At 36.9% G+C, this 21,953-nt stretch overlaps 1 protein-coding gene across 1 annotated transcript in view; it reads left to right on the plus strand.

The window, feature by feature from the left end:
• fbln2 (fibulin 2) overlaps positions 1-21,953 on the plus strand; it is a 55,551-nt gene that overhangs the window by 17,941 nt on the left and 15,657 nt on the right. The window contains 7 exon segments of the mRNA XM_051913154.1: positions 4,860-4,962; positions 5,921-6,047; positions 7,106-7,295; positions 12,317-12,523; positions 13,824-13,934; positions 16,287-16,388; positions 19,283-19,423. Coding sequence (XP_051769114.1) covers positions 4,860-4,962; positions 5,921-6,047; positions 7,106-7,295; positions 12,317-12,523; positions 13,824-13,934; positions 16,287-16,388; positions 19,283-19,423 — 981 coding nt within the window.

The raw sequence follows: 21,953 nt of genomic DNA on the forward strand, positions 1-21,953 counted from the left end.
TTATTAAATACATATTGGCAAATATATTTAACTTATTTTACCCTATTTAAATTCATTGCACAAGACCTCCACCGATTTCCCTCAAAAGCGTCTGCAGATTGTGTCTGGGTCTAGTTAGAAGTGTTTAGTTCCACAGTGTCTTGTTTAAAGTCCAAGTAACAGGAAAAATGTCAATTTTCTCAAAACACCATCTTGCTGATGATGTACAGTCTTTGTTTGTATATGGAATATACCATAATGATGCATGCACAATGATGATGTTTCTTCCGTATTTTGTCCTTTCTAACTACATTCACATTAAACTTCCTGATTCAAACTGGGAAGGAAAGATTCGATTTGTGCCGTTCGATAGAACAGTTTAAAACAAAACAGAATAAATATTTTGGTTGTTTAACATCTGTTTTTCTGTGGGAATGAACAATGGATCTCTCATTGTCTGCTTTGGGAAAAAAAAACCAACGTCAAGAGCACTTCAGACAGTTGCCGCTTTGAGGTCAAAATGTGACTTTATGACTAGTTTAAGGGGCATATGGTTAACTGAAGTTCAACTTATGACCTTAAGATCGTCATCACAGATAAGTCATTGAATGCCAGTGGGCCATGAACGCTTTTGAGAAGATTAAAAATGAGATCATTAGAGTGACTGAATCTGCAGTTTGTGGCTGATTATAGCATTTGTGTAACCCAACAGAGCTGTTCAGTCTTGACGTCAAATTGTAGGTCGACCTAGGCTAATTTACCATGAGTTCTCTTGGGAATCTTTAATGGATTATTTTAGAACAGCAGTTTTGAATTTATGAGTAACATAAGGTCTGTGGTTGACATTACTCAAGAGCCGCTGTTCAACAAATGTGAACAAAATGTAGAGCAAAACATTGAAGTGTTTTCAAATAATGTTAACCACAGTTAACTTTGTTTTACTTTATATTATATTACATTATATGCTATTCTAAAAAGCTAAATGGCTAAAAGGCTAAAAATGGCAACAACAAAAAAATATTTTCATCTGGATTTACAAACTGAGCTGCTCTAATTTACAAATGATGAATGAATAATCAGTACCGTTCATTTACTTTTGAGAATACAGCCATTTTTCTTTATGTTTTTGTATTTTCTGATTAGTTGTTACCAACCTACTGTTCACTGAATTGATCCAAGGCTTTCACAAATCTCCCTTGTCAGATGTTCTGTGACCATCTGTGAAAGAAAAGGCGAAATCTGTCGAGCTCAGAGAGGACCTGTTTTGAAGAGCGCTTTGTATTGCAACCATCTGCTTTACAGATGACCTAATGATGATCTAACAGAGCAATGGCAACAGCCTTCTTTTTAGCGCCCACCCCTTCATGTGAACATTTATCACCATGCGTTATCCATGGGATGTGTTACAGACCTCAACAACAGTGTGATCAATGAATTAACAGGCTCATACTTGAAGAAAATCCTTGAGAAGGATGTTTCAATAAAGTCAAAGCCTAAACATTAGCTTTGTTTTACTTAATGCGCAAGGCCTTCATGCGAAATAAGTCTGGGCTTAATGAAAGACTCGTGCTACATTTTCTGAGCTCAAAAAGTGCATTTATTTCACCAGTAGTTAGGAGCTACATATTCCTAATAGTTGATGCACTTGAGCAAAATGAGCAGAAACTCAAAGCCAATATGAATTATCGCTTGAGCTTTCCAGCTTTCATGGTATCATAAAAATGACATACACTGAATTACGGAGGAATACAACTTGAATGCCCTTGTACAAATAAACAAACCCCAATACAATTCAAGGCTCAAAAAGGGGCATCACTCACGTTTTATGGCTGTGAAAGTTAAACAGGAATGCAGAGAAGTTTTTTTGTAGCTGATTGCTAAGCGACTGTTGTTTTGTCTTGGGGTCAGTTTTTGTGTTCTTTAATAGAGTAGCGGTCACACTACGTCTCTGGAGACACTTTGCTAATGAGTTTTTCCTCTGCTGTATTTAGAAGAATATATTTATAGATAAATCTTAAACTCTTTTTAACCATTACAGAATGTCCTATAAATATTGTAGTATATAAACCAGATGCGGCATGGCAAGATTTTTTGCCCACATTGAAAGTGAAAATGCTGTATGACACATTGCACTCTCAGTGCAAAGAAAACTAAGAACACATGGTGCTTCTTCATCCTTTTTATGGTTTTGCTTGTGGAACTTGAGGGATTTGTCATAGTATCCTATCTCTCAACTTCTATAATCAATCTCTTCTTAGTCATGTTTGATGGAAATAACTGGAAATAACCAAACAACCAACAGCATAGAAAAGATACCTTTTTTCCCCTTGTCGTTGGGCTTTGGAAATCATGTTAGATTTTTTTATAGTGACTTTTTTGTTGATGATGCCTTGTCTGACTTAATCAGAAAGAACAATGAGTATTTGAGATGTTTAATTAATTCCAGAACCTTTGTTGTTCACATGTACTGCAAGTAAAAGCCCAGGCAAAATTTGCAGACTTTATTTTTGGGAATATAAAATTAAAATGGCAAAGCAGAGTTGAGAGTATTATGCAGTTATTGGCAGCTGCTAGCATAATCAAATTAGCCAAAATATTTAATAAATGAACACACAAGGGGTGTAAAGAAGTGTGAATGACAAATGCTCCAGTTCTGCAAGCTTTTTTTTCTGTGAGTTCAGCAGGCACAGATTTCACATTTGACTGAATTAGTATGTTTTAGTTGTTGCATGAAAGCCAATCAGTCGTTCCACTCTGTTTACTTCTATGTCTGTCCACTGATTAGCTATAAATAGCTTAGGGGCCCTATTGTTTCTGAGACATTTAGTACAGATGGAAGATTATCACAAAGTTCAAAAAGTCACCTGGAACTGCAGCTTGTGACCCCTGTCAAGCATTCCAGGAATCTCCGAGCGCTTCGGGCCTCATGGCACTGCTCAAGCGATTTTACAATCATATCTTCTCCAAGTAAATTCACAGATCATGGATGTGTCTGCTTATAGAGGAGATGGGGGCTTGTTGTCAGTTTCAAAGTCAGTTTCTGTATAAACGCATACCATATAAAGCAGTGGGTCTCAACTGGAGGGTTGAGGCCACAAAAAGGGTCAAAGGTCTGTTCTGATTGGATCGTAGACAGCAGGGAAAGATGACAATTTTGGTACTGGATTTGGTCATCATTTGTCCAATGTAAAATCTGTATCCTGAAGCAGAACCAGTTGAGAACCACGGCTTTAAAGTATTGGCTACAATAAAGATATTCAGAATTTTCACTGTTATTTGACACAACATGACATGCCCCTCTATATACATGTCACAATGGAACTTACCTTTGTAAAAGAAAATCTTACAGGCTTTTCAGCATAATATACACTGCACTCCAAAAGTTTGGAAACACCCCTGGCAAAGTGTGGTTTTGGACGATATCAGCATAAATCCTTATCATTTTTTGGTGCAAATACATTAAAGTAACTTGACATTATCATTGAAGACCAGCAATAATAATTTTCATTTTGATTACATAATAATGGCAATATATACATGTCAAAGTCAGACATGCCCCTTTGCCAGCTGTGATGCCTGGTTACTGGTTTAAACTTGGCCCAGGTTTGTAAAAGATTTTTGGGTCAGCACACCTTAATAGCTTCAACAATTGATTGCCAATTAAGTTTAGAATACAATGAACCAATTAGAACCCAGTTTAGGTCAGATCGCTGCTAATGGTGGATATTTTGATGAATCGAAAAATGTAATGTTTTTCTATGTATAAACTGTTTATGTAATAAAATATGTTTTCGTAGTTTGTGTTGTTCCTTATCAGTGCAAAATTATCACAAATTAAAAAGGATTAATGCCAATATTGTCCAAAACCCCACTTTTCTAGGGCATTTCCAAACTTTTGGAGGGCAGTGTATAAACAATTATGACACAAAGCAATTGATAAATTAGCAAAAATAGTCTTAATAAATTCCTAGTATGACAACTAGCCTAGTTTTATTCTCCTTTTGCAGGTGAATGTTCGCTCCCGGATTGAACAACTCCATGGGAATCATTTTTTCTATTCAAAGTATTGTTCGCACCAAACATTAGCACTGAATATTAGCGTTTGGTATGAAAGGGCCTTAAGACTCACACCTAAGCAGCCTTTATTATTACCCTATTAGAGTCTGATATAATTAGAGTCTGATATAAAGTTACCCTTCATACCCCTTACATTTCTATACTCTCTACACTCGTAGAAGTAATGGGATTCAATCATATAAAATTCATTTAGCTGTTTCACAGCATGTCTGAATAGAAAAGTCATATTTTCTGACTATATTTATATGGTTTTCATCCATCATTCCCACAAGCTGATTTTGTACCATTTGAATTTAATTCGGGCCTTCATTCGCAGTGAGGGATGAGTAATTGAAAATGTCAAGTGTTTGAAATGAGTCATTACTAAATTCTTGTTTCTTTTGTATCACGATTTGTTGAAAAGATCAGGCGGATATGCTCCTCAAATTTGCTTTCAATAGCCGGCTTATCAAAACTGGTGCTTTTTAAAGTCAAATATTGCAAGGCTGAGTTAGTTTGTGCTAATGACGCCTATGATGATGTACAAACCATGACTGTGTCCCATCAACTCTTTGAGTCAGTCTCTCTGTTTTCCTCTATACAAAGGCTGCAGATTACATCTTTTATGCTTTTTCTATGGATCCGAGTTGGTCTTCATGTCTGTCTCGCCTCTGGGGCTCTATCAATGCTCGGTTTCTTGTCTGCCTCTCTGCCCTTTTCTTGTCAGAAAACCTTTCGCTGTAAACTCTCTATTCTTTTGTCTGGTTTATGTAAGATAAAACTGATGTGTGAGATGGTTGTACTCTCTGTGCTTTTACCTCCAGGATTGGTGGAGAGCTGTTGTGTGGCTGGGCAGAAATGGTCTGAAGAGAACCAGCACTGCAACCATATGCCTGTCAAAACAGAAGACCTCAGCTCTGTGTGTGGGTAAGCTGGCTGACCATTTCAGATTTTTGGATACATGCTGCTCTGTACAACTTCCTTGAGCAATCAGTCAAGCAGGAAGCAGAGTGAGTGAGAATAGTCGACAATAATTTTTTCTGTATGCAAATGAAATGTGAAAGGCTGCTGCTTATTGTCCAGTTGCAACCAGTAGTTTCCAAAGCATGGTATGTCCTTCTAAACCAGAGGTTTTCGACCTTTGTGGTGCGATGGACCTCTAAATATGATAAGGATATAAATAAGGGACACCCTTCCATACATATAAAAGACAGCTATATATTTTCAAGTATAAACAACCAGTTTTTACTATAAAAAAATATTTTCTGTAAATATATTACGTTTCTATGAAGTTTACAATGCATTTATTCTACTCACAATTAAATGTATAAGCCTGAAGAGAAACATAAAATTATGGCTGTCAATAGAATAAAAAAGAGATTAATTGTGAATATAATATAATATATTAATATACTGTTCAAAAGTTTGTAGGGTCTATAAGATTTTATGCTTTTGAAAGATGTCTTTTATGCTCACCAAGGCTGCGTTTATCTGATCAAAAATACAATAAAAAACATTAATATTGTAAAATATTATAACAAATTGTGAATTTTCAGCAGCCATTACTTTAGTCTTCAGTGTCTCATGATCCATCAAAAATCCTTCTAATGTGTTGATTTGGTGCTCAAGAAACATTTTTTTATGTTTTAAAAGGTATTTAAGAAATTACAGACCCCAAATTTTGAACAGTACTGCATTTCTTTTCTTTTTTTACACTGTTTTTCTGAAAATCTTTGCTGTCCTCTGGGGGTCCTTAGACCCCAGTTTGAAAACCTCTGCTCTAAACAACAAGTAAATCTGATGAGAAAGGTGTTGACAGCCTTGATTTTAGAAACGGGTATTAAATTATGTTAAATGTTTTTTTTTTTTTTTTGCTTTGTTGAAGTGTTGTCCAGAAGCAGTGCTGTTCAGGTGCTCTGAGAGAGAGCAGGTGTCAGGCTGGCATGAATGCAGCAAAGGCTGGACATGCCTGCGAGGGAAACAGCCCACTCTGCGGAGAAGATTCCCAAATGGTAAGATCTTAACTAGTGGCAAACAGACTAAAACATAATGACTGTTTTCCAACAGTCCACAAAAAGTCCATAAACTAGAAAAATACAAATGATGCATAATCTCTTTGGTATTCTGTATGTCTAATTTTGGCAATTCAAAATTATTTACTGAATACTCTCTAGTCATGTAAAAGGCTGGAGATGTGCTAATCAGGCCCAACATGACAAAAACAAACATTTTTGTCTTAACAAGCTGGGAACACAATAAGCAGCAGGGCATTTTTTTAATTGTTTGGTTTCTAATTTAAGCTGGGTAGCCCCGCCCACAGTGAAATTCCCTTGGTCGTCATAATTACACTTCTGTTCAAAAGATTGGGGTCAGTAATTTTTTTTTTTTAATGTTTTTAAAATAGGTCTCGTATGCTCACCAAGGCTGCATTTATTTAATCAAAAATACAGTAAAAACAGTGATATTGTGAAATATTAATACAATTTAAAATATATATGTTTTCTATTTTAATATATTTTTGTCATTTATTCCCATGATGGCAAAGCTGAATTTTCAGCAGTCTCACATGATCTTTCAGAAATCATTCTAATATGCTGATTTGGTGCTCAAGAAACATTTCTAACATATTATCACTGTTGATAACAGTTGATCTGCTTAGTATTTTTGTGGAAACTGATACATTTTTTTCAGGAATCTTAAAGTTCAAACGAACATGCAGCATTTATTTGAAATAAATATCTTATGTTACATTATAAATGTATTTTCTTTCATTTTTGATCAGTTTAATGGGTCTTTGCTGAATAAAAGTATTCATTTAAAAAAATAATAATTTTTATCAATTTTAGTAATAATAAATGTGTTAAAATAAAGTTGAATGGTAGTGTATACATGTTACACCTCCAAAATATTCTGATTGGCTGTGTTTGTGTAACATTATACATCATTTTTGCTTTCAGTGTGGAAATGACTTGATGCTAGACAATTACATGTTGCTCAACAGTCAAATCATGACTGGTTAGTCATGTGAAAAAAAAAATGTTTTCGATCTCTTTCTTGCCGTTTCATATAGGACTGCTGTAACTGCTGTGCGCTTGGTCTGCGTTTGCGAAATGAAGGTAAAGGTTGTGAAGCACATCAGCACCTGAGCTATCCATGTGGACACGTCTTCCTCATGTGCTGCGAGGAGGGCGAGGAAGGTCTTGCTCTGCCCACGATCAAGAAAAAACAGAGACCTCAACCGACTGCTCTTCCTAAGAGAGGTGAAATTCTTTTACACAACCTTGAGTTTTGTTCTTACAGCAGAATTTACTCATGGTTGGCAATGTGTAACCTGTAGTGTATGGCTGATTTCCAGTGGCTGGGCTCTGGGGTGAGTGAGAGTTCATATTTTATTTTGACGAACAGATCTAGACGGGCTGTCATGCCAAGAAAGCGTTGTGATGGAGACACACCATATGATGTGAAACCACATGAGGACCTGGAATGTCTCAGTTTTGAGCTGCATTTGTCCCAGTTATCTCTTCATCCCAGTGACTTTTGAGTTTATGTCTTCATATTAACATCAGAGCCTAAGTCGTGATTTTGCTTGTTTGTTTTTGAAGCCTGGATCATATTTGGAAGTGTCTGAAGTCTGGCTGTGTCTTGGCATTCAGTTTCACGTTCAAGTTCGTCACACTGCTGGCCGAGAGGTTGACATTGATGGATCAGAGGAAAGAAAGATGCCCAAAGCTGATTGGTCAGGTGTCACATTACCGTTCAGAATAACGCACAAAGATGCTGGCAAGCTGGGCTGAATCAGAAGCAGATGGCAAAGCAGGCTGTTGTCTCTCTGCCCGTGCCAGCAAACTTTCCTCCTGTCTCAAATGTTTCAGCTGACTAATTTCACTGATTTTGGCAGGATTTGCTTGGAAACATTGTTCTCTTTTTTGAATCATGCTATATGTTTACACTGGGATAAGAACTGATATTAGTTTAGAAATAGACTGTGTACACTCCAAAATGAGTTTTTGCTGCTTTTTAAATTGAATTTATTAAAATGAGGTAATGCAACACATTTCTTTTGTCTTAACCTGATTTCAATGAGTGAAATCAATTTAAATTTGGAAAATGGATGTTTAATTAATCCTTATGTATTTGGAATACATAAATAACATTCACTGGCGAAAATACAGAAATCCAGATCCACATTGTCTGCCTGTGTAGTTAAAGGATTAGTTCATTTCCGAATGAAAATTTACACATCCCCATGTCATCCAAGATGTTTATGTCTTTCTTTCTTCAGTCGAAAAGAAATTAAGATATTTGAGGAAAACATTCCAGGATTTTTCTCCATATAGTGGACTTCAGTGGGGTACAACAGGTTGAAGGTCCAAATTGCAGTTTCAGTGCAGCTTCAAAGGGCTCTACACGATCCCAGATGAGGAATAAGGGTCTTATCTAGCAAAACGATTACGAAGGTCACACATGACGTAGGTGGAAGTACTGATTCAGTGTCTACAAAGCGAACGTGCAAAGATTAAGCCAAATGCCCTTTACAAAAAAAAAAAGTAAAACAACGATATCGGACGATTTTGAAGTTGGAGGAGAAAAAGAGATTTTCCGCCTACGTCACGCGTGACCTTTCTAACATGATTATGTCATGCGTGGAGGATCGCAGAGTACTGCAAGACGAGCATTTGTGGTTAAAAAATATATGAATTTTTTTTTTTTTTTTTAGAAAATGGCCGATCGTTTTGCTAGATAAGACCCTGGGATCATGTAGAGCCCTTTGAAGCTGCACTGAAACTGCAGTTTGGACCTTCAACACACTGAACCCATTTGAAGTCCACCATATGGAGAAAAATCCTGGAATGTTTTCCTCAAAAAACATAATTTCTTTTCGACTGAAGAAAGAAAGACATGAACATCTTGGATGACATGGGGGTGAGTAAATTGTCAGGAAATTTTTATTATGAAATGAACTAATCCTTCAATTTAATTTAGTATTCTACTAAATTAAAGTAGTTTATTTTTTGTCAAATTACATGTAATATAAAAAAATATATATATATATAACCTAAAACTGGTAAAAATCAAAGAATTTGCATTAAAATATGTAATATAATTAAGTTGTAATTTTTTACAACTGTTTTGAAATAGACTTTATCAGAGAAAAATACATTGTGTGTTGGAAAATTTTACTCAATTTAATTAAATGCATTAAACCTGTTTGTGGCTTATAACTGAATAAAGTTTTTCAACACTTCACAACCTGGTTTTTATTCTATCACCCTGAGAGCCGTAGTGCCATATCAGTGTAATGGCAGACATTCATTGCTCAACTAGCACTCTTACAGTTATCAGCAAAACCCTAGTCAATAGACCCAGGTCATTGTTCCTTTGAATGAGACATAAAACCCAGACTTTACCTCTTGCTATGTCTCAAATGTCTCATTCCTTTGGCCCAGTGCCTTGCTTGCCCTGAGGAGTCTACCTGATATCCTGAGGCAAGGTGAGATTAGCTGTAGCCGTGTCAGTACATTAGGGATGGTTTATTTCCTTTTCGTGGTGCACACACAGATGATGGAACTCTAAAATAGGTCCAATTAAATTGCCTCCATAGAGGTACCCACAGAGATGCCTTTTCTTTCTCTTTTTAAGGAGACTATTGCTAACTATGTAAGCCCTCTCGGTTGCATCAAAGGTGTAAGCGATACAAAAACGGTTGAGAGGTAATTATTTCCATGAGGGATGCTTTCTCAGGCCCCCTGCCACCTCACACCCGTAACGTGATTAATTATAGCGGAAATGTTTAATCTCTTTCTCCCTCCATTGCATTTACATTCAGTTAATGACTGTGAGAAATATTTACTTTACACCAGTGCGCTGTGTAAGGTGAAGCCGAGTCTGTTTATTATGTTTAGTCAGACGTTAATTGCCAAGTCAGTCGAACGCCTTGCCAAATTGGTGCATGATGTTGGAAAGCCTGTTCATTAACTCCATCAGTTGTGGTGTAGAATTCAGTGACTGTCGATTTGGGATTGACAGGAGGTGATTGGCAGATGGAGGACACAGAGGGCGTGGCAGGAACAGCTGGCAGTGGTGGATTGACAGATGTTGACTGGAGTGTTGCTTTAATATGCATTATGTTTACGTACGAGTAGTCGTCATTGCCGTGTCGTTCTGGTTGACATCTGGTTTATCCTTGAGAAGCACTGTAATAAAAACATTCATTAGAGACACTAGTGAAATGTGTTATTAAAAAAAAATCTTCAGTTGAGAAAAAAAATTGGCTAATCAGCATATTAGTAAGAAAATAAATTGAAATTCATATGGTGTGATGCTCAATTTCTTTATGTCCAGATAATATTTGTAAAACCATTCTTACTTTAAATAACTTTTTATGTTTACACAGACATTCGTTCTTCGTACTGTTTTACGAATAAGACCCAATGTCTTGAATACACCTCTATAGAATATATTTCAGAATATGCATTTTTATATTTTTTGGGGCATTAAGTGAAAAATGTCAAGGTCATCCTTGGATTGTACTGAAGGAAAAAAAGGCTAAAATTCTTTATTATTATTAATATTTCATTTTTATTTCTTGAAAAAGTAATGAAACAGTTTTGTTAACATGTTACTGATATTTAAAAAAAAAAAACTTCTAATCACTTTCTCAAAAGTCAGTGTGAAAGCCATCATGTGACAAACAACCTCCTATAAAACAGGAAATAATATCATAGAGAGGGCCCTTGTAGACCCTTAAGAGTGTCAGGACATTGCAGATGGCATAAATGATAACTACTCAGGGCACTTTGAAGGGAAAACAATCATAGCATCTGTTGTTGTAGTGTCTTTCCAGACACAAGTGCTCAAAAATAACTGCTTCAAAGGGCCCTTCAGATCAAATGCTTTCTGTGAGTCAAAGCCAGTAAGTCTCTCAAAATAAGTCAATTTATGACATGGGAAGTTTAGTTTAGGTTCACATCAAGTGGCAGCATCCCAATAAAAACTACTTTTTATTTTGAAATGTTGTTAAAAATAATGATTGAAATGTGTACGTGTTTATATTGTCATATTATGTTATATCATTAAGTCATTTTGTTGAGAATTGTCAATACTGTCCGCCGATATTGAGAGATTATAATTCACTTCCATTTTGTCAGACCAATTTTAAAGGTTGATTGAACTGTAGAAAAAGTTGACATTACTTTTTAAAAAAATGCAATCAATAAATAGTATGAGCACTCTGTAACCGCTCTAGTGGTTAATAAACAAAACTGCAAGCGCCGTCTTGCGGAAGGGCATTTCACACTGCGCTTAACCCCGGGTTATCGTCGTTCTAAACACCGCTTTTAACCCCGGGTAAAGGAACGTTTCTCACTTGTAATTTAGATGCGGGGTTAGCACTGCTTTTTACCCAGGGTTATGAAACGCGGTTTTAACTCCGCATTGCGGTGCCCAACTTGTGTGAAACGATGCGGTGTTAGAATGTTACAGCTAGATGCTTAGCAACAGACAACCAATCACGTGCCCTATATTCAAGCGCTTTGGGCAGTCACGGAAACACCGCGCGATGTATAAACAGTTGTTTCTGCGAATGATAGGAAAAATGTCAAACGGCGATGAAAAACGCGACAATTGGAGTGAAAAAGAGACCGTCATTCTTACCTTTATAGTTCGAAAAGTTGACTCAGAAAAAAACTTGATATGAGGAGGACGCGCAAGGTCACGTGCTGCGTTTGTCCAGTCAGTGACACTTTGGTGGTGAAGGCCCAACTAACAGTTTGATCACTTATGATGCACTTGTTTTTGTCAAAGCATGTGGACTTTTTTTTTTTTTTAAATGACATTTGATACTCAGAATTGACTGATGTATTAGCTCTACGTTATGTTTTTGATCATATTTTGATGTAAAAGTCATCATTAGAGTGATTAGTGTTCTCTTCACTGAAGTTTCTTCCATTTTAGTGAGTATATAGAACTTTGGGTTGTGTTTAGGTGTATATTAGACTAGTAACTCTATATAACCTTTTCAGTTTGCTTAACAAACTGAAACAATTTAGACAAACTAAGAAAGCTTTACATCACTATTTTCTAAAGTTAATGCTCATTTATACTTAAAATGCAAGCTATTTGGTTCTACACACACACACACACACAAAAATATTAGTTTTGAGTTTATTGAACTTATCAACTTATATTGCACTGATGTCAGTAATGTACATAGAGTCACATATAAAAGATTGATCTAACTCTGTCTGACGACTTTAATCTTACTATCTCTCCCCTTCCTCAGTATCAGACAGTCAGTTTTCGAAGCAAGCGCTGTCGGTTGGGGATGTGGATCCTGCAGCTAATTCACTAGAGGATTTGGAGCATGATGACAGGTGCCAGAGATTTGCACAGCTCTGCGATCATACCTGCATCAACACTCATGACTCCTACCTGTGCGCCTGCCACCCTGGATACACACTCCTGCAGGATGCCCGCACCTGTGTGCCAGGTAGGATCAGCCCCTCTTTGGGTTCTGATGACTCAGTATAAAAAGAACAACCTGTTTGCTTGTTTTATACTGTATATAGATTTAGATTTGTATGTGTTAATCTCTTTAGATTAAGCAGGTATAGTTCAATAAAATATCCTATTTGGATATGCATAAAGGCTGTTGAGAACCAGCAGGGTTTATGTTATTCCTAGGCTTTCAGAGCAGAGATCTACTTATGTATACAACCTAGCATATGCAAGTCTCATCTTTATGCACTCAAAACACACACTATCAGCCCTGCATTAAATAGAGGAATTAATCTTAATTCCTGCTCAATATCCTGTCTGCACTGTGTGTACATTGCTTGGAACTGATTTGAATTCAGAATGACCTCAAATAATACTATGTATACTGTGGCTTTGCATTTAGGTGCGTGCCTGTACATACAACTATCTAGTGAGGGTTTTTATGAGTCAGTGAATTAAACATCCTGATATATTATTTTTCAAACCTTTGAACTCTAAAGAACCAAATGAATAATATTCATTCTTTATATAACATAACAAGTTGGAGCATAGGAAAACAACACTTCATGTTATTTCAAAACTCTGGGATTTTTTTAAAACATGAATTTTTGAACAACATCCTGCACAGTTTTTTTTTTTTTATAAAATCAAGAACTGGGTCTGTCTAGCTACAAAATGACAATAAAGTACCACAAAAGTATCGTAAAAGTCGTTTACATGAGTCATGCACTTATATACCAAGTCCATGAGATGAGTAAATGATGACAGAGTTCATTTTTGGGTGAGCTATAGAGATAACTAGATAGCACAGTGATGGCACTATCTTTGCTTTGCCTGATTCACTGCAGTTTGTAATTATTTGTCCCGTTTCCCTGGTTATTCAGCCAAACCCTAACAACGCCACTGCATGATGGATTTGTCATCATGTGTCAATATTGTTTTTGTGTCTCTGGTGACATGGAAGTGTTGATAGAGATAGCGTTGTGCTGCTCCAGTTTGAAACTTGCCTCATGATTTCATGTCAGGAATGAACTAATGATAATACAAATAACTTCTATACAGCAATCTTCAGCTGACTTTTGGAATGTTAGGAATTCTAATGGCAAGATATATGTTGGCAAATGTGACAAATCAAATAGCACTTTCCATATTTCTCATCTGGTCATGATTAGTTGTTGGAGAGACATTTTTTGGTAGTTCCTTTACCAAAAAAAAACATCTGACAGAATGCAAAATGAAAAGGAATGACTCATCCCTGTGAGATTTCACTCTTTTCTCTCTCTTTCTAACAGAGAACCAGGAGGAAGACAACAGAGTTAGTGAGGAAGACAGGCTGCTTACTGTAGCTCCAGCAAGACAAGAAACCACCACTCAAACCATGGTCTTCCATAACCCATGTGCAGGTACTAACAGTATATACAGTACACATAACATATATAGATATACAGTATTTATGTCAGACTTTAGAGGCCTAAGAATATTTAGACATTTTTAATATAGATTAAGAGTTTTTTCTTAGCTTTATTCAGAGTGAAAATTTGAAGAATTCAGAATCCTCAATTTGAAATGAAGTGATTTTTGATCAGCAGCCAGTCTATCAGTCACGTCTTAACATACTTGGTTGTTTTGGTGTGTGCATAACATTGTTCTTTCAGTTGTCAATGAAATATTCTGGCACCATGACAGAGAACTAAATTCCAGACCATGTAGCCTCACAGGTACTGTAAGGTCATTCTAATGCTCTGCACAACATATGTTATCTTAATTTAAAACATGCTGAACAGAGGAGAAAAAAAATCATCACTTACTCCTTTCCTCCTCATCCAGCAGGCCATCCAAAAGATATAGCGCTTCACAAGATAAGTCCATATGCCACAAGGTTTAATGTATATCTAGTTTGGGATTCATGGTAGATGAATAAGGACTTAAACATTTACTGGAATTCTGTGTCTTGTCTGGGGCACTGTCGTGTTTCTGGAGTATCAATCAGCATGGAAATGATCTGGATGTATCTGGGTGACTCATTAAGTCATGCTGATTATAGTTTAATATTTAACGAAATCTGTTAGGGCCATACAAAAGACCCATACTCAGCCTCATCCATGAGCACAACAGCTCCATTATAGCATTAATGAGAGTGGAATCATGGGAGGTGTCGTCTTCACCTCCATAGCCGATGGAAAGCAATCTGACGGGACTCAGGCAGAAATCGTGTTTATGGATGAGCTAATGTATTAAAGTTTTATTAACGTTACTGTGGTATGAAGCAGGGCGTGACCTGGCAGCTGGTCGAGTCCCATGGAGGAGCTCCGGAGCTTTTATTATGCTTATATGCTGCAGTTGGTTGCTGCTGTTCCTTTCATTTAGTAGTTTTTGTTTATTTTATGATTAAAGTTACGTTTAACCTTTGCTGGTTCCCACCTCCTTGTTCCCTGAACTTGAAATTTGTTACAGTTACATTTGATCACCTAAAATCACAATATTTTATTTCATTCTAATGAAATAGCCACAAGTGCTGAATTAATACTCATACAGGTCACTTTATTTAAAACACATAATGTGAGCCTGGACTCATTAGAAAAACGTACCTGTGGGAACGTTTTCGTGAGTGGCAAAATACGTACCAATACGTACATATCACTGCAGTTTCAATGTGAAATGTCCACTGAGTGGCGCTAAAAGCATTTTCATTTTTTGCTGGAACAGATAAACGTGAATATGGTTCATTTTTATAACGTTGGTTTTTATGCAAATCTCTGCAGTTCTGATTTGAAATTTTGTCCGGTGAGTGGCGCTAAAAGTGTAATGCTACATTATTTTTTAAAATAATTTACCACCAACATTACACCTAAACCTACCTGATAGTGTCAACAAAAGCAAATGTGACACAAAAATCATCCATAATCGTGCCATTTTAGCTTGTTTTGATTTTTTTTTACCATGACTCGTTTTTCCCAGGATTCGTACCCAAGGCTTTCTCGTCCTAAGTCCAACTCCGTATTAGTTGAGCTACCGAGTAAGTTTGTTATGTTAGAAAAGCGAAACATATGGAGCTGGTTAACCAATGAAAAGTCCAAAATATATTTGTTTACAAATCGTGCACTTTGGTAAAAAGCGTTTCAAAGTTATAACATAATATTGTGCAAGGAGTCGTTAAAAAAAGGCTTTATTAATAACCCTGTAATCTTAACTGTGTATGAAAACAATTAAAAGCGCTTGCTGTTTTACTGCCTCTAGTGTTCATTTCTGTTGGAAACTGCAGTGATATGTACATATTGGTACATATTTTTGCGACTCGTGAAAACGTTCCCACAGGTACGTTTTTCCATGAGACTAGGTTGCATAATGTATTGGTGGCTCCATATGGAAGTAAAACCGGAAATCATTGGTAACACAGATATGACAGGCAACGCATTGACATGGTCGTTACACTGGTTAAAATTGTGGATTTCTCTGGATTTAAGCATGGTTGAAAACATTAGGGATAATGTAAGTTCACAAGTCAACAAAATATATAACATTGTTCTAGTGGTTTTTGGATCTTAATCCAAAAATCTTACATACTGTGCCTTTAAATATAAACAAAAGTTATTCTGTCAAAAGTATTGAGTGATTTTCTCTTTGTCTTTTGTTGTTTGATTAACATTAGACACAGAAGACAACAGCAAATATATTAGGCTCCTGTCACTTTAAGACCAAATGTGTTAATCTAATATACTCAAACTGTATTAACTGAGTTTTACTACTGTCTGCAGGTAATGGGCCCTGCTCTCAGCAGTGCTCTGTGGTTAGAGGACTGGCCCAATGTTCCTGTTTCCCAGGATTCTTTCTGATGGCAGATGGACACACCTGTGAAGGTACACTAAATTGGTCTAAAACTACAAATACACACACTCTTCTCAACACAGCTATCACAAAACACTGTACCGCACTAACCAATCCCTTATTGGACTGAATCACTCATGTACAGTATAGCAGTTATACCCAAAGGATTATGACAAGAGATTTGAACATCGCATTCTTACCTAAGGATCTGCTTCCTTCAGCTTCACTGATCCACGACCAATTACTCTCCTTCAGCCCTGACTACAATAATAAACAGTGACCTCAGCCCTGGGTTCGACAGCTTTGCTGTCTCACAATACATCTTCCTGTCTGATCTGACACTTTTACCACATGTTTATTTACTGTAACTGATAGTGTTGCAGATTATATATTTCAAGGTCTTTCTATTTCATATCCTAAACTTGTCAGGGAGGGTGCTAATAAAATTGCCATGCACAGCTGTTACTATAAACTTATCCAAAAACACAGTATTTTGCTGGTGCAGATTTCTTTATGTAATTTACAGTAGAAGTGAGTTGATACAGTGAGTTGATAAAAGTCTAAACAAAAGTATGGTTAAAACAAGAATATATACATTTGCCTATATGTTATAATTTGATAAAGGTCTAAAAAATTTTTTGAAATAAAATATAAATTTGTCGATTTGTAATTTACAGAATAACACCTGACTGTGAGTTGATATAAAGACTTTATATATAGAAAGACGGTACACTTGTATTATTATGAATGGGAGAAAGTGCAACACGCAATATGGCAGAATAAGTCCCGCCTTCTAAATAAGAGCCAATCGCTGATTGGTAAAGTCATCGTGTCACTGCAGCGGCCGTTAGAAGCTCCGGTTCCTATATAAACAGTCAGACGCGCACTTCCTATAGAGAAGCGCACTTAGGACTGCGCATGTGCATTAGCTTGATCCAACCTTAAAAAATTCAGTTTTTTGTCGTGATTCGAGCGTTTAGAAACAAAATTTATAAGACAGTTGTTGTCAGATTTCATTGATGATTTTGAATATGAAATTGAATCGAAAGCATTGGAGAATTTGATGTTTCCCCATTCAAAGAGATAGGAGCTGCACTTGCATGCCCGAGAGGCATTTCAAAGATGGCCGCCGAGTAAAATGACTTTTCTTAAAGGGACTTTGGTTGATAAAAGTCTAAACAAAATCATGGTTAAAACAAGAAAATATATATTTGCCAATGTGGTACAGTAAGAGTGTCACAATATCCTTTCAATAGTCCAGTCACCTCTGTGCACTACATTTCCCATGATCCTCCCTGGTCACCACCTGCTCACTATGCACAATCATCACACCTGTTTACCATCAGCCTCATCAGTACTGCTATATAGGCCTAAACCAAATGTAAAAAATGAGAAGCGTGAAAACTGAACAAAACAAAACAGGAAACTAACGAAAACATAATAAAAGTCCCAAGAGCACAAACAAACTGAACACACTGGTGACAAAGAGAAATAATGTCAATATAATATGTAATTCATTAATTTAACATAATAAAACACATAATTAAATACAATTTAGAAACATTCACTAAAATTCAAATAAATGTTTCTTCCTTTTTACATTTTCTCTTTTTTAACTTATTAAATGAATTCTTCTTGCTTTTTTCCACAATTTAGCCATTTAAGACAAATATCTAGGATTGTACAAGATCCATTTTATCTTGCGTCACCGTTTTGAATAATGCATGCTCACCAACAGCAAATTAATTACATTTTTGATAATCTTAGACTCAAAGACTCATAATCAAAACACTCAAAGGACTTGGGTTCATGTTGTACCATTTCAAATGTCAAAGAAGATATTAAAACGTGATGTGGACGTTAAATGGCCAGTCAATTCTGTCAACTTTGTGACCAAACTTTTAGCTGTATACCAAACAGTCTATCATAAAATACTGTTGATGTTGCACAGTCTGCCTTGGCCTTTACCCAAGATCTCACTGGGATCATATTCTACAATCTGACAAGCAACGGTCGTAAAGAACAGAAAAAAATTCCCCAGTGTAAACCGCCTTTTTTAACTTCTACAGCAAATATAGAAGTAAAAATCAGTCTTTCACATTCTCTGTTTTAGTTCAGCTTATGTATAATTTATTACTATGACATTCAATAACGATTAATACTGTTTGTTTGACAGAAATGCAAATTGCCTAAGGCACAACATGAATGTCAAATTTTCCTTTCGTGTTCACCTTGATTCAGGAGATGGGAACCATAAATCAGTGCAATTTTTGCAAGTGAGGACAGTTTAAGGGTAGATATAATCGCAATGGATTCAGCTGAGAGGGCAGTTTTCACTGTTGAATTATCTCTGTACTTAAAGAGTTTATTTCACTCACTCTTTCTGTGTCTCTCCGTCAAAGCGTTCCCATATGCTGAATGCGGGTGGGCAGAGACCTTGATTTCGTTTTGGCAGAAACAAAATCAAGCTTGACTGGCTTTGCTGTGGAGCCAAGGACTTAAGTCACACTCTGCAGGAAACTGGATGGATTTTTTTTTAATGAAATGTTTTAATATTAACTTTCATTCAATTTATGATCGACATTTACACTTCCAAATGCACGCTCAAAATACGAGACTGTGCGTGTATATCCTCCCTGGAGTTTCTCTAGCATCTGTTTCTCTTCATAAGCCGTATTCACGTGGTAAACATTAAGTGTTATAGATTCATAAAGCCAGACATGCATGCGATTTCGCCACAAAGAAAACCCACTTCGAACAACAATAAAACGGTTGATTAGTTGAGAGCAAACCTCACTATTAGAAACAAAACCTGATCTGATCTCACACCTCGTAAAATGCTAGCACGACTTTATGATGCTGGAGGTGGTGTTTGCATCTCTGCATGTGCCTTTTTTCTTCAACTAAAGTGTTATGTGTACCGTAGATGTGAATGAGTGCGCGAGCGGCAGACACAATTGCTCCCTGGACGAGGTGTGTGTGAACCGGGAGGGCTCCTACCAGTGTGTGCGGCTGAATGAGATGTGCGATGCGGGCTTTATTCGCAACCAGAATAGAGATTGTGTGGGTAAGAGGTTTCAACTGGTACCGTGGGACCGCTTCAGCTCATTGCACAATGTTGGGGCATGTTGGCCCATTGCTTGCCCATATAAACACTCACTAACACACAAGAAGGAAATGCTAAAGCTCGTCGGCATGCTCTTACAACCAGCTCACATACATGTGGTTGCATAATGGGTATCGAGTTTGTTCAGACTTCTCACCAGAAGCTGTGGGCCCCTTTTGGATTTGTTTTGCCTTCCTCCAGACATAACCAAAACATAGAAGGCGTTAGTGGTTAGCATACACAAATGTCTCAGTCTATTACAAAACAGTTTGATTCTTGAGGTGGTTAATGGGTGTCTTGGATCGGCATCTAAGCCAAATAGGAGTGATGTTGTGGAGTTATTAGATGAAAAAGTTCAGGTGTAGCTTTGAAGATTATTGTTCATTTTTCACGTTTTTACAGGGTTTTTTTATGGCTTTTTAGTAATATTTATATTTTATTTTATTTCAATTATTCAATATTAAATAGTTTTTTAACAAAATCAAAACTGACTAAGAAAACAAAGACAGGAATTGAGACAAAAGGTGAATCCAAGCTTGCAACCATCTTGGACGGTCATCATCACTCTCTCATCTTAACCCTTATCGATCACAGCAGCACCACTGATGCAGACATAATGTTGACAGACCATAATCCTGATGCACCGCAGTCACATCCCTTTGCAATAGCACTAACCCACTCCCCTTTGCCTCCAGTCTGCAGAAATACATTATTCATCCCATGCATATCCTCTAATGCATTTCAGAGCACCACATTTTGAAGGCAATTCACCATATTGTTATGATAAAGCAAATTTTTTGAATAAGTGCCACTGCTCATGTATGTTGATGAGGCAGCTTGTTGACACTTCTGTGCTGGATCTGCAACAGAGTGCAAGAGGGTGTCAGAGCTGCGTTCTATGTGCCTTTTGGGGACAAATAATGTGCACTTGAATGCAGGAACCTTTTAAAAAAGACAAAGAGAGACAGTGATCTCACTTCCTGGGAACTAAAGCATGAACCTTAAAGGGCTAGTCCACTCAAAAATGAAAATTCTGTCACCATTTACTCATGCTCGTGTCATTTAAATTAAAACCTGTATGACTTTACATAAAACAAGCTATTGACTTCCCTTGTATGGACAAACACAAAAAATGCAAACACTTGTACAGTATATGTGATTGACTCTTCATAGGCATATTGGTTTTTATACTGTGTATTAGTTATTCTTTATACTGTATATCCTATCCCCCTACACTAACCCTACCCCAAAACCTACCCATCACAGAAAACTTTTGGCATTTTTTTGAATTTCAAAAAACACCGTTTAGTATGTTTCTTTAAGCCACAGGAAGTGTCCTCATAAACCATGTAAACATTGTAATACCCATGTCATTATGCACATTTTTGTCCTCATAAACCATATTTTTGTGTCCATAAACCTCATAAACCTCACAAACAACACACACATACAGACACAGAGACATTTCTCAAAATATTATGTTTTATCTTTTAAAAATCATACAGGTTTGGAACACCATGACGATAAGTAAATGGTGATTTTAGGGACAGCTGGTGTGATTCATGTACAGTATCTCACAAAAGTGAGTACTGCCCTCACATTTCAGCAACCATTTTAGTATATCTTCTCAAGGGACAATACTATAGAAATGAAACTTGGATATATTTTAGTTGTCAATGTGCTGATTGTATAGCACTATAGATTTACTGTCCTCTGAAAATAACTTAACATACAGCTATTATTGTCAAAAAAGCTGGCAACAAATGAGAGTACACCCTAAGTGATAAAAGCTGTACGCCGTTTAACCATGCAAACCAAATTTGTGTATCTTGTATTAGAGCAGTTAAAATTTGGTGCTTTGAGTTCAATTCTCTTATACTGATCACTGGATGTTCAACATGGCACCTAATGGCAAAGAACTCTCTGAGGATTTGAGAATTAAAATTGTTGCTGTCCACAAAGATGGCCTAGGCTATAAGAAGATCGGTAACACCCTGAAACTGAGTTACAGCACAGTGGCCAGGGTCATACAGAGGTTTTTCAAGACGGGTTCCACTCAGAACAGGCCTCGCAAGGGTCGATCAAAGAAGTTGAATCCTCGTGCTGTGTGTCCGGTGCAGAAGCTGACTTCAAAAAACAGACCCATGAGTGCTGCCAGCATTGCTTTAGAGGTTGCAGAAGCAGAAGGTCAGCTTGTCAGTGCTCAGAACATACTCCGAACACTGCAACAAGTCGGTTTGTATGGCCGTCATCCCAGAAGGAAGCCTCTTCTAAAGCTGGCTCACAAGAAAGCCCGCAAACAGTTTGCTGAAGACAACCTGTTCAAGAGCATGAATTACTGGAACCATGTCCTGTGGTCTGATGAGACTAAGATAAACTTGTTTGGCTCAGATGGTGTCCAGCATGTGTGGCGATGCCCTGGTGAGGAGTACCAAGAAAATTGTGTCTTGCCTACAGTCAAGCATGGTGGTGGTAGCATCATAGTCTGGGG

Source organism: Ctenopharyngodon idella, chromosome 11 (assembly GCF_019924925.1).
Source record: "Ctenopharyngodon idella isolate HZGC_01 chromosome 11, HZGC01, whole genome shotgun sequence".
Taxonomy (NCBI): domain Eukaryota; kingdom Metazoa; phylum Chordata; class Actinopteri; order Cypriniformes; family Xenocyprididae; genus Ctenopharyngodon; species Ctenopharyngodon idella.